A 14,853-nucleotide genomic window follows, 5' to 3' on the forward strand; every position below is an offset into this window, starting at 1 on the left:
ATGATGATTACCTGCAGCCATCACTAGGGGGAGCTCACTGTCACACAGCTACAGATAGAATGATGATTACCTGCAGCCATCACTAGGGGGAGCTCACTGTCACACAGCTACAGATAGAATGATGATTACCTGCAGCCATCACTAGGGGGAGCTCACTGTCACACAGCTACAGATAGAATGATGATTACCTGCAGCCATCACTAGGGGGAGCTCACTGTCACACAGCTACAGATAGAATGATGATTATACCTGCAGCCATCACTAGGGGGAGCTCACTGTCACACAGCTACAGATAGAATGATGATTACCTGCAGCCATCACTAGGGGGAGCTCACTGTCACACAGCTACAGATAGAATGATGATTACCTGCAGCCATCACTAGGGGGAGCTCACTGTCACACAGCTACAGATAGAATGATGATTACCTGCAGCCATCACTAGGGGGAGCTCACTGTCACACAGCTACAGATAGAATGATGATTACCTGCAGCCATCACTAGGGGGAGCTCACTGTCACACAGCTACAGATAGAATGATGATTACCTGCAGCCATCACTAGGGGGAGCTCACTGTCACACAGCTACAGATAGAATGATGATTACCTGCAGCCATCACTAGGGGGAGCTCACTGTCACACAGCTACAGATAGAATGATGATTACCTGCAGCCATCACTAGGGGGAGCTCACTGTCACACAGCTACAGATAGAATGATGATATTACCTGCAGCCATCACTAGGGGGAGCTCACTGTCACACAGCTACAGATAGAATGATGATTACCTGCAGCCATCACTAGGGGGAGCTCACTGTCACACAGCTACAGATAGAATGATGATTACCTGCAGCCATCACTAGGGGGAGCTCACTGTCACACAGCTACAGATAGAATGATGATTACCTGCAGCCATCACTAGGGGGAGCTCACTGTCACACAGCTACAGATAGAATGATGATTACCTGCAGCCATCACTAGGGGGAGCTCACTGTCACACAGCTACAGATAGAATGATGATTACCTGCAGCCATCACTAGGGGGAGCTCACTGTCACACAGCTACAGATAGAATGATGATTACCTGCAGCCATCACTAGGGGGAGCTCACTGTCACACAGCTACAGATAGAATGATGATTACCTGCAGCCATCACTAGGGGGAGCTCACTGTCACACAGCTACAGATAGAATGATGATTACCTGCAGCCATCACTAGGGGGAGCTCACTGTCACACAGCTACAGATAGAATGATGATTACCTGCAGCCAATCACTAGGGGGAGCTCACTGTCACACAGCTACAGATAGAATGATGATTACCTGCAGCCATCACTAGGGGGAGCTCACTGTCACACAGCTACAGATAGAATGATGATTACCTGCAGCCATCACTAGGGGGAGCTCACTGTCACACAGCTACAGATAGAATGATGATTACCTGCAGCCATCACTAGGGGGAGCTCACTGTCACACAGCTACAGATAGAATGATGATTACCTGCAGCCATCACTAGGGGGAGCTCACTGTCACACAGCTACAGATAGAATGATGATTACCTGCAGCCATCACTAGGGGGAGCTCACTGTCACACAGCTACAGATAGAATGATGATTACCTGCAGCCATCACTAGGGGGAGCTCACTGTCACACAGCTACAGATAGAATGATGATTACCTGCAGCCATCACTAGGGGGAGCTCACTGTCACACAGCTACAGATAGAATGATGATTACCTGCAGCCATCACTAGGGGGAGCTCACTGTCACACAGCTACAGATAGAATGATGATTACCTGCAGCCATCACTAGGGGGAGCTCACTGTCACACAGCTACAGATAGAATGATGATTACCTGCAGCCATCACTAGGGGGAGCTCACTGTCACACAGCTACAGATAGAATGATGATTACCTGCAGCCATCACTAGGGGGAGCTCACTGTCACACAGCTACAGATAGAATGATGATTATTACCTGCAGCCATCACTAGGGGGAGCTCACTGTCACACAGCTACAGATAGAATGATGATTACCTGCAGCCATCACTAGGGGGAGCTCACTGTCACACAGCTACAGATAGAATGATGATTACCTGCAGCCATCACTAGGGGGAGCTCACTGTCACACAGCTACAGATAGAATGATGATTACCTGCAGCCATCACTAGGGGGAGCTCACTGTCACACAGCTACAGATAGAATGATGATTACCTGCAGCCATCACTAGGGGGAGCTCACTGTCACACAGCTACAGATAGAATGATGATTACCTGCAGCCATCACTAGGGGAGCTCACTGTCACACAGCTACAGATAGAATGATGATTACCTGCAGCCATCACTAGGGGGAGCTCACTGTCACACAGCTACAGATAGAATGATGATTACCTGCAGCCATCACTAGGGGGAGCTCACTGTCACACAGCTACAGATAGAATGATGATTACCTGCAGCCATCACTAGGGGGAGCTCACTGTCACACAGCTACAGATAGAAATGATGATTACCTGCAGCCATCACTAGGGGGAGCTCACTGTCACACAGCTACAGATAGAATGATGATTACCTGCAGCCATCACTAGGGGGAGCTCACTGTCACACAGCTACAGATAGAATGATGATTACCTGCAGCCATCACTAGGGGGAGCTCACTGTCACACAGCTACAGATAGAATGATGATTACCTGCAGCCATCACTAGGGGGAGCTCACTGTCACACAGCTACAGATAGAATGATGATTACCTGCAGCCATCACTAGGGGGAGCTCACTGTCACACAGCTACAGATAGAATGATGATTACCTGCAGCCATCACTAGGGGGAGCTCACTGTCACACAGCTACAGATAGAATGATGATTATTACCTGCAGCCATCACTAGGGGGAGCTCACTGTCACACAGCTACAGATAGAATGATGATTACCTGCAGCCATCACTAGGGGGAGCTCACTGTCACACAGCTACAGATAGAATGATGATTACCTGCAGCCATCACTAGGGGGAGCTCACTGTCACACAGCTACAGATAGAATGATGATTACCTGCAGCCATCACTAGGGGGAGCTCACTGTCACACAGCTACAGATAGAATGATGATTACCTGCAGCCATCACTAGGGGGAGCTCACTGTCACACAGCTACAGATAGAATGATGATTACCTGCAGCCATCACTAGGGGGAGCTCACTGTCACACAGCTACAGATAGAATGATGATTACCTGCAGCCATCACTAGGGGGAGCTCACTGTCACACAGCTACAGATAGAATGATGATTATTACCTGCAGCCATCACTAGGGGGAGCTCACTGTCACACAGCTACAGATAGAATGATGATTACCTGCAGCCATCACTAGGGGGAGCTCACTGTCACACAGCTACAGATAGAATGATGATTACCTGCAGCCATCACTAGGGGGAGCTCACTGTCACACAGCTACAGATAGAATGATGATTACCTGCAGCCATCACTAGGGGGAGCTCACTGTCACACAGCTACAGATAGAATGATGATTATTACCTGCAGCCATCACTAGGGGGAGCTCACTGTCACACAGCTACAGATAGAATGATGATTACCTGCAGCCATCACTAGGGGGAGCTCACTGTCACACAGCTACAGATAGAATGATGATTACCTGCAGCCATCACTAGGGGGAGCTCACTGTCACACAGCTACAGATAGAATGATGATTACCTGCAGCCATCACTAGGGGGAGCTCACTGTCACACAGCTACAGATAGAATGATGATTACCTGCAGCCATCACTAGGGGGAGCTCACTGTCACACAGCTACAGATAGAATGATGATTACCTGCAGCCATCACTAGGGGGAGCTCACTGTCACACAGCTACAGATAGAATGATGATTACCTGCAGCCATCACTAGGGGGAGCTCACTGTCACACAGCTACAGATAGAATGATGATTACCTGCAGCCATCACTAGGGGGAGCTCACTGTCACACAGCTACAGATAAAATGATGATTACCTGCAGCCATCACTAGGGGGAGCTCACTGTCACACAGCTACATATAGAATGATGATTATTACCTGCAGCCATCACTAGGGGGAGCTCACTGTCACACAGCTACAGATAGAATGATGATTACCTGCAGCCATCACTAGGGGGAGCTCACTGTCACACAGCTACAGATAGAATGATGATTACCTGCAGCCATCACTAGGGGGAGCTCACTGTCACACAGCTACAGATAAAATGATGATTACCTGCAGCCATCACTAGGGGGAGCTCACTGTCACACAGCTACAGATAGAATGATTATTACCTGCAGCCATCACTAGGGGGAGCTCACTGTCACACAGCTACAGATAGAATGATGATTACCTGCAGCCATCACTAGGGGGAGCTCACTGTCACACAGCTACAGATAGAATGATGATTACCTGCAGTCATCACTAGGGGGAGCTCACTGTCACACAGCTACAGATAGAATAATGATTATTACCTGCAGCCATCACTAGTGGGAGCTCACTGTCACACAGCTACAGATAGAATGATTATTACCTGCAGCCATCACTAGGGGGAGCTCACTGTCACCACAGCTACAGATAGAATGATGATTATTACCTGCAGTCATCACTAGGGGGAGCTCACTGTCACACAGCTACAGATAGAATGATGATTATTACCTGCAGTCATCACTAGGGGGAGCTCACTGTCACACAGCTACAGATAGAATGATGATTACCTGCAGCCATCACTAGGGGGAGCTCACTGTCACACAGCTACAGATAGAATGATGATTATTACCTGCAGCCATCACTAGGGGGAGCTCACTGTCACACAGCTACAGATAGAATGATGATTACCTGCAGCCATCACTAGGGGGAGCTCACTGTCACACAGCTACAGATAGAATGATGATTACCTGCAGCCATCACTAGGGGGAGCTCACTGTCACACAGCTACAGATAGAATGATGATTACCTGCAGCCATCACTAGGGGGAGCTCACTGTCACACAGCTACAGATAGAATGATGATTATTACCTGCAGCCATCACTAGGGGGAGCTCACTGTCACACAGCTACAGATAGAATGATGATTACCTGCAGCCATCACTAGGGGGAGCTCACTGTCACACAGCTACAGATAGAATGATGATTACCTGCAGCCATCACTAGGGGGAGCTCACTGTCACACAGCTACAGATAGAATGATGATTACCTGCAGCCATCACTAGGGGGAGCTCACTGTCACACAGCTACAGATAGAATGATGATTACCTGCAGCCATCACTAGGGGGAGCTCACTGTCACACAGCTACAGATAGAATGATGATTACCTGCAGCCATCACTAGGGGGAGCTCACTGTCACACAGCTACAGATAGAATGATGATTACCTGCAGCCATCACTAGGGGGAGCTCACTGTCACACAGCTACAGATAGAATGATGATTACCTGCAGCCATCACTAGGGGGAGCTCACTGTCACACAGCTACAGATAGAATGATGATTACCTGCAGCCATCACTAGGGGGAGCTCACTGTCACACAGCTACAGATAGAATGATGATTACCTGCAGCCATCACTAGGGGGAGCTCACTGTCACACAGCTACAGATAGAATGATTATTACCTGCAGCCATCACTAGGGGGAGCTCACTGTCACACAGCTACAGATAGAATGATGATTACCTGCAGCCATCACTAGGGGGAGCTCACTGTCACACAGCTACATATAGAATGATGATTATACCTGCAGCCATCACTAGGGGGAGCTCACTGTCACACAGCTACAGATAGAATGATGATTACCTGCAGCCATCACTAGGGGGAGCTCACTGTCACACAGCTACAGATAGAATGATGATTATACCTGCAGCCATCACTAGGGGGAGCTCACTGTCACACAGCTACAGATAGAATGATGATTACCTGCAGCCATCACTAGGGGGAGCTCACTGTCACACAGCTACAGATAGAATGATGATTACCTGCAGCCATCACTAGGGGGAGCTCACTGTCACACAGCTACAGATAGAATGATGATTACCTGCAGCCATCACTAGGGGGAGCTCACTGTCACACAGCTACAGATAGAATGATGATTACCTGCAGCCATCACTAGGGGGAGCTCACTGTCACACAGCTACAGATAGAATGATGATTACCTGCAGCCATCACTAGGGGGAGCTCACTGTCACACAGCTACAGATAGAATGATGATTACCTGCAGCCATCACTAGGGGGAGCTCACTGTCACACAGCTACAGATAGAATGATGATTACCTGCAGCCATCACTAGGGGGAGCTCACTGTCACACAGCTACAGATAGAATGATGATTACCTGCAGCCATCACTAGGGGGAGCTCACTGTCACACAGCTACAGATAGAATGATTATTACCTGCAGCCATTACCTGCAGCCATCACTAGGGGGAGCTCACTGTCACACAGCTACAGATAGAATGATGATTACCTGCAGCCATCACTAGGGGGAGCTCACTGTCACACAGCTACAGATAGAATGATGATTACCTGCAGCCATCACTAGGGGGAGCTCACTGTCACACAGCTACAGATAGAATGATGATTACCTGCAGCCATCACTAGGGGGAGCTCACTGTCACACAGCTACAGATAGAATGATGATTACCTGCAGCCATCACTAGGGGGAGCTCACTGTCACACAGCTACAGATAGAATGATGATTACCTGCAGCCATCACTAGGGGGAGCTCACTGTCACACAGCTACAGATAGAATGATGATTATTACCTGCAGCCATCACTAGGGGGAGCTCACTGTCACACAGCTACAGATAGAATGATGATTACCTGCAGCCATCACTAGGGGGAGCTCACTGTCACACAGCTACAGATAGAATGATGATTACCTGCAGCCATCACTAGGGGGAGCTCACTGTCACACAGCTACAGATAGAATGATGATTACCTGCAGCCATCACTAGGGGGAGCTCACTGTCACACAGCTACAGATAGAATGATTATTACCTGCAGCCATCACTAGGGGGAGCTCACTGTCACACAGCTACAGATAGAATGATGATTACCTGCAGCCATCACTAGGGGGAGCTCACTGTCACACAGCTACAGATAGAATGATGATTACCTGCAGTCATCACTAGGGGGAGCTCACTGTCACACAGCTACAGATAGAATGATTATTACCTGCAGCCATCACTAGGGGGAGCTCACTGTCACACAGCTACAGATAGAATGATTATTACCTGCAGCCATCACTAGGGGGAGCTCACTGTCACACAGCTACAGATAGAATGATGATTATTACCTGCAGTCATCACTAGGGGGAGCTCACTGTCACACAGCTACAGATAGAATGATGATTACCTGCAGCCATCACTAGGGGAGCTCACAGTCACACAGCTACAGATAGAATGATGATTACCTGCAGCCATCACTAGGGGAGCTCACTGTCACACAGCTACAGATAGAATGATGATTATTACCTGCAGTCATCACTAGGGGGAGCTCACTGTCACACAGCTACAGATAGAATGATGATTACCTGCAGCCATCACTAGGGGGAGCTCTCTGTCACACAGCTACAGATAGAATGATGATTACCTGCAGCCATCACTAGGGGGAGCTCACTGTCACACAGCTACATATAGAATGATGATTATTACCTGCAGCCATCACTAGGGGGAGCTCACTGTCACACAGCTACAGATAGAATGATGATTACCTGCAGCCATCACTAGGGGGAGCTCACTGTCACACAGCTACAGATAAAATGATGATTACCTGCAGCCATCACTAGGGGGAGCTCACTGTCACACTAGCTACAGATAGAATGATGATTATTACCTGCAGCCATCACTAGGGGGAGCTCACTGTCACACAGCTACAGATAGAATGATGATTACCTGCAGCCATCACTAGGGGGAGCTCACTGTCACACAGCTACAGATAGAATGATGATTACCTGCAGCCATCACTAGGGGGAGCTCACTGTCACACAGCTACAGATAGAATGATGATTACCTGCAGCCATCACTAGGGGGAGCTCACTGTCACACAGCTACAGATAGAATGATGATTACCTGCAGCCATCACTAGGGGGAGCTCACTGTCACACAGCTACAGATAGAATGATGATTACCTGCAGCCATCACTAGGGGGAGCTCACTGTCACACAGCTACAGATAAAATGATGATTACCTGCAGCCATCACTAGGGGGAGCTCACTGTCACACAGCTACAGATAGAATGATTATTACCTGCAGCCATCACTAGGGGGAGCTCACTGTCACACAGCTACAGATAGAATGATGATTACCTGCAGCCATCACTAGGGGAGCTCACTGTCACACAGCTACAGATAGAATGATGATTACCTGCAGCCATCACTAGGGGGAGCTCACTGTCACACAGCTACATATAGAATGATGATTATTACCTGCAGCCATCACTAGGGGGAGCTCACTGTCACACAGCTACAGATAGAATGATGATTACCTGCAGCCATCACTAGGGGGAGCTCACTGTCACACAGCTACAGATAAAATGATGATTACCTGCAGCCATCACTAGGGGGAGCTCACTGTCACATAGCTACAGATAGAATGATGATTATTACCTGCAGCCATCACTAGGGGGAGCTCACTGTCACACAGCTACAGATAGAATGATGATTACCTGCAGCCATCACTAGGGGGAGCTCACTGTCACACAGCTACAGATAGAATGATGATTACCTGCAGCCATCACTAGGGGGAGCTCACTGTCACACAGCTACAGATAGAATGATGATTACCTGCAGCCATCACTAGGGGGAGCTCACTGTCACACAGCTACAGATAGAATGATGATTACCTGCAGCCATCACTAGGGGGAGCTCACTGTCACACAGCTACAGATAGAATGATGATTACCTGCAGCCATCACTAGGGGGAGCTCACTGTCACACAGCTACAGATAAAATGATGATTACCTGCAGCCATCACTAGGGGGAGCTCACTGTCACACAGCTACAGATAGAATGATTATTACCTGCAGCCATCACTAGGGGGAGCTCACTGTCACACAGCTACAGATAGAATGATGATTACCTGCAGCCATCACTAGGGGGAGCTCACTGTCACACAGCTACATATAGAATGATGATTATTACCTGCAGCCATCACTAGGGGGAGCTCACTGTCACACAGCTACAGATAGAATGATGATTACCTGCAGCCATCACTAGGGGGAGCTCACTGTCACACAGCTACAGATAAAATGATGATTACCTGCAGCCATCACTAGGGGGAGCTCACTGTCACATAGCTACAGATAGAATGATGATTATTACCTGCAGCCATCACTAGGGGGAGCTCACTGTCACACAGCTACAGATAGAATGATGATTACCTGCAGCCATCACTAGGGGGAGCTCACTGTCACACAGCTACAGATAGAATGATGATTACCTGCAGCCATCACTAGGGGGAGCTCACTGTCACACAGCTACAGATAGAATGATGATTACCTGCAGCCATCACTAGGGGGAGCTCACTGTCACACAGCTACAGATAGAATGATGATTACCTGCAGCCATCACTAGGGGGAGCTCACTGTCACACAGCTACAGATAGAATGATGATTACCTGCAGCCATCACTAGGGGGAGCTCACTGTCACACAGCTACAGATAAAATGATGATTACCTGCAGCCATCACTAGGGGGAGCTCACTGTCACACAGCTACAGATAGAATGATGATTACCTGCAGCCATCACTAGGGGGAGCTCACTGTCACACAGCTACAGATAGAATGATGATTACCTGCAGCCATCACTAGGGGGAGCTCACTGTCACACAGCTACAGATAGAATGATGATTACCTGCAGTCATCACTAGGGGGAGCTCACTGTCACACAGCTACAGATAGAATAATGATTATTACCTGCAGCCATCACTAGGGGGAGCTCACTGTCACACAGCTACAGATAGAATGATTATTACCTGCAGCCATCACTAGGGGGAGCTCACTGTCACACAGCTACAGATAGAATGATGATTATTACCTGCAGTCATCACTAGGGGGAGCTCACTGTCACACAGCTACAGATAGAATGATGATTATTACCTGCAGTCATCACTAGGGGGAGCTCACTGTCACACAGCTACAGATAGAATGATGATTACCTGCAGCCATCACTAGGGGAGCTCACTGTCACACAGCTACAGATAGAATGATGATTATTACCTGCAGTCATCACTAGGGGGAGCTCACTGTCACACAGCTACAGATAGAATGATGATTACCTGCAGCCATCACTAGGGGGAGCTCTCTGTCACACAGCTACAGATAGAATGATGATTACCTGCAGTCATCACTAGGGGGAGCTCACTGTCACACAGCTACAGATAGAATGATGATTACCTGCAGTCATCACTAGGGGGAGCTCTCTGTCACATAGCTACAGATAGAATGATGATGATGATGATTACCTGCAGCCATCACTAGGGGGAGCTCACTGTGCATAGAGTTCAGCAGCTTCCAATTAGAGGTAAGGGAGGCTGTACAACTCTATATACAATTAGCTCCCCCTATTGGCAGCTGCAGGCAAAAGTGTATGTTTACCCAGGGCTGACCTAAGGGGTGTGGATGTGTGTGGCGACATAGTGCACATCTTACTTTCACTATAAAAAGGGCTGCAGTGACCCGAGGGATCGGACGGTGCATTGATGAGTTATTTAGGCACTGTATGGCTGTATTTAGCTCTATAGAGGTGGCGAGTAGACAGTGTATGGCTCTATTTAGTATTGTATGGAGGTGGTATCTAGGCACTGTATAGATTTTATTTGGCACTATATGGCGGCGGTATTTAGGCAACGAATTGGTGTTAATTGGGTCTGTATGAAGTGGTAATTAGGCACTGCATGGATATATTTCGCTATTTAAAGTGATGATAATTAACCACTGCATAGATGTTATTATGCACCATGTGACGGTGGTAATTTAGGCACTCTACGGCTGTATTTACCTCTATAAAGAGGTGGTAATTAGGCAATGTTTGGCTGTATTTAGTACTGTATGGAGGCAGTATTTAGACACTGTAAAGATTTTTATGGGCACTATATGACGGTGGTATTTAGGCACTGTATAGATTTGTATTTGGAACTATATGACGGTGGTATTTAGGCACTGTATAGATTTGTATTTGGCACTATATGACGGTGGTGTTTTGGCACTGCATAGATTTGTATTGGGCACTATATGACGGTGGTATTTAGGCACTGTATAGATTTTATTGGGCACTATATGACGGTGGTGTTCAGGCACTGTATACATTTTATTGGGCACTATATGACGGTGGTATTTAGGCACTGTATAGATTTTGTTGGGCACTATATGACGGTGATATTTAGGCACTGTATAGATTTTATTGGGCACCATATGATGGTGATATTTAGGCACTGTATAGATTTTGTTGGGCACTATATGACGGTGGTATTTAGGCACTGTATAGATTTTATTAGGCACTATATGACGGTGGTATTTAGGCACTGTATAGATTTTATTAGGCACTATATGACGGTGGTATTTAGGCACTGTATAGATTTTATTAGGCACTATATGACGGTGGTGTTTAGGCACTGTATAGATTTTATTGGGCACTATATGACGGTGGTATTTAAGCACTGTATAGATTTTATTGTGCACTATATGACGGTGGTATTTAGGCACTGTATAGATTTTATTGGACACTATATGACGGTGATATTTAGGCACTGTATAGATTTTATTGGGCACTATAGGACGGTGGTGTTTAGTCACTGTATAGATTTTATTAGGCACTATATGACGGTAGTGTTTAGGCACTGTATAGATTTTATTGGGCACTATATGACGGTAGTGTTTAGGCACTGTATAGATTTTATTGGGCACTATATGACGGTGGTATTTAGGCACTGTATAGATTTTATTGTGCACTATATGACGGTAGTGTTTTGGCACTGTATAGATTTTATCAGGCACTATATGACGGTAGTGTTTAGGCACTGTATAGATTTTATTGGGCACTATATGACGGTGGTATTTAGGCACTGTATAGATTTTATTGTGCACTATATGACGGTAGTATTTAGGCACTGTATAGATTTTATTGGGCACTATATGACGGTGATATTTAGGCACTGTATAGATTTTATTGGGCACTATATGACGGTGATATTTAGGCACTGTATAGATTTTATTGGACACTATATGACGGTGATATTTAGGCACTGTATAGATTTTATTGGGCACTATAGGACGGTGGTGTTTAGTCACTGTATAGATTTTATTAGGTACTATATGACGGTAGTGTTTAGGCACTGTATAGATTTTATTGGGCACTATATGACGGTAGTGTTTAGGCACTGTATAGATTTTATTAGGCACTATATGACGGTAGTGTTTAGGCACTGTATAGATTTTATTGGGCACTATATGACGGTGGTATTTAGGCACTGTATAGATTTTATTGTGCACTATATGACGGTAGTATTTAGGCACTGTATAGATTTTATTGTGCACTATATGACGGTAGTATTTAGGCACTGTATAGATTTTATTGGGCACTATATGACGGTGATATTTAGGCACTGTATAGATTTTATTGTGCACTATATGACAGTAGTATTTAGGCACTGTATAGATTTTATTGTGCACTATATGACGGTAGTATTTAGGCACTGTATAGATTTTATTAGGCACTATATGACGGTAGTGTTTAGGCACTGTATAGATTTTATTGGGCACTATATGACGGTAGTGTTTAGGCACTGTATAGATTTTATTGGGCACTATAGGACGGTGGTGTTCAGGCACTGTATAGATTTTATTGGGCACTATAGGACGGTGGTGTTCAGGCACTGTATAGATTTTATTGTGCACTATATGACAGTGATATTTAGGCACTGTATAGATTTTATTGTGCACTATATGACGGTGATATTTAGGCACTGTATAGATTTTATTGGGCACTATAGGACGGTGGTGTTCAGGCACTGTATGGCTATATCCGGCAGTATGGCTATATGGCAGTATTTTTTATAACGCCTCTCTTTTTACATTAAGTCCCACCTCGCGCCCCCACGGCCGTCACATTATATCGCTAATTTATTTTGATGGCCTGCTATGATCAAATCTTCATATGGATCTGTTCATCATCCGTGAATCGGGACGCTGTTTGAAGGTTTAATCATCTCCTCACAAAGAGACGTGACATCCATAAATGTCACTTCCGAGAGTGACAGATGTCTCGAGGAACAATCACGTTCAAAGTGAAGACAACAGAAGCCGTACATATGGACGGCTGACATCGGGAATCGGACTCCTTCATTTAAAGGCACCTGTCACCGATCAGAGCCAAACTTGGGGGCAGAAATTCAGCCATAATAGCCCCTTATAAGCAGGGAACCGTAAGGTCGTGTGACCGATTATCTTCTGATTGGCTGAGATGCCAGATTTGCCGCCATTCCCAGTAAAGGCCAAGGACGTGTAGACACTTGCACCATGTATGTCACGAGGACGTTGCATCCTGACCTCGGCTGTGTCATTGCAGGCAGCGCTGGCTCCACGCACCGATACTGCACCGCGCAGGGCGTCTGGCAGAGGAAAGAGAACTCTACAGATATCTGGCGGGACAACACCGAATGCTACAGCAGCAAACACTTCGAGCAGAATGTGAGTCTGCCCTTTATATTCATCCCTCCAGATAACGGAGGTCTTTTGGGTCCAGATTTCTGCAGAATACAATACAGAAGTCCTGGAGGCTGAGGTCCTAGTGATGAGAGCACTGTACTGCTGAGACTAGATAGGCAGGATTACATCGCTCACAGTACCAGAAGGGGTCATCCTGTTATTACTAAAGGCGGGGGTCATAGTTATGAGTACATTGTACTGCTGAGACTAGATAGGCAGGATTTCATCGCTCACAGTACCAGAAGGGGTCATCCTGTTATTACTAAAGACAGGGGTTATACTGAAGAGTACATTATACTGCTGAGACTAGATAGGCAGGATTACGTCACTCACAGAACCAGAAGGGGTCATCCTGTTATTACTAAAGGCGGGGGTCCTAGTGATGAGTACATTGTACTGCTGAGACTAGATAGGCAGGATAACATCGCTCACAGTACCAGAAGGGGTCATCCTGTTATTACTAAAGGCCGGGGTCCTAGTGATGAGTACATTGTACTGCTGAGACTAGATAGGCAGGATTACATCACTCACAGTACCAGAAGGGGTCATCCTGTTATTACTAAAGGCCGGGGTCCTAGTGATGAGTGCATTGTACTGCTGAGACTAGATAGGCAGGATTACATCGCTCACAGAACCAGAAGGGGTCATCCTGTTATTACTAAAGGCGGGGGTCATAGTGATGAGAGCATTGTACTGCTGAGACTAGATAGGCAGGATTACATCACTCACAGTACCAGAAGGGGTCATCCTGTTATTACTAAAGGCAGGGGGTCATAGTGATGAGTGCATTGTACTGCTGAGACTAGATAGGCAGGATTACATCGCTCACAGAACCAGAAGGGGTCATCCTGTGCTGTTATTACTAAAGGCAGGGGTCATAGTGATGAGTACATTGTACTGCTGAGACAAGATAGGCAGGATTACATCACTCACAGTACCAGAAGGGGTCATCCTGTTATTACTGAAGGCAGGGGTCATACTGAAGAGTACATTGTACTGCTGAGACTAGATAGGCAGGATAACATCACTCACAGTACCAGAAGGGGTCATCCTGTTATTACTAAAGGCAGGGGTCATAGTGATGAGTACATTGTACTGCTGAGACTAGATAGGCAGGATTACATCGCTCACAGTACCAGAAGGGGTCATCCTGTTATTACTAAAGGCGGGGGTCATAG

The 14,853-nt window shown here is 46.5% G+C and overlaps 1 protein-coding gene across 1 annotated transcript in view; it reads left to right on the forward strand.

Moving 5' to 3' along the window:
* GLP2R (glucagon like peptide 2 receptor) overlaps positions 1–14,853 on the forward strand; it is a 128,752-nt gene that overhangs the window by 83,395 nt on the left and 30,504 nt on the right. The window contains exon 4 of the mRNA XM_044297228.1: positions 13,536–13,657. Within this exon, the coding sequence (XP_044153163.1) occupies positions 13,536–13,657 (122 nt within the window). The remainder of the gene's footprint in view (positions 1–13,535; positions 13,658–14,853) is intronic.

Source organism: Bufo gargarizans, chromosome 6 (genome assembly GCF_014858855.1).
Source record: "Bufo gargarizans isolate SCDJY-AF-19 chromosome 6, ASM1485885v1, whole genome shotgun sequence".
Classification (NCBI taxonomy): domain Eukaryota; kingdom Metazoa; phylum Chordata; class Amphibia; order Anura; family Bufonidae; genus Bufo; species Bufo gargarizans.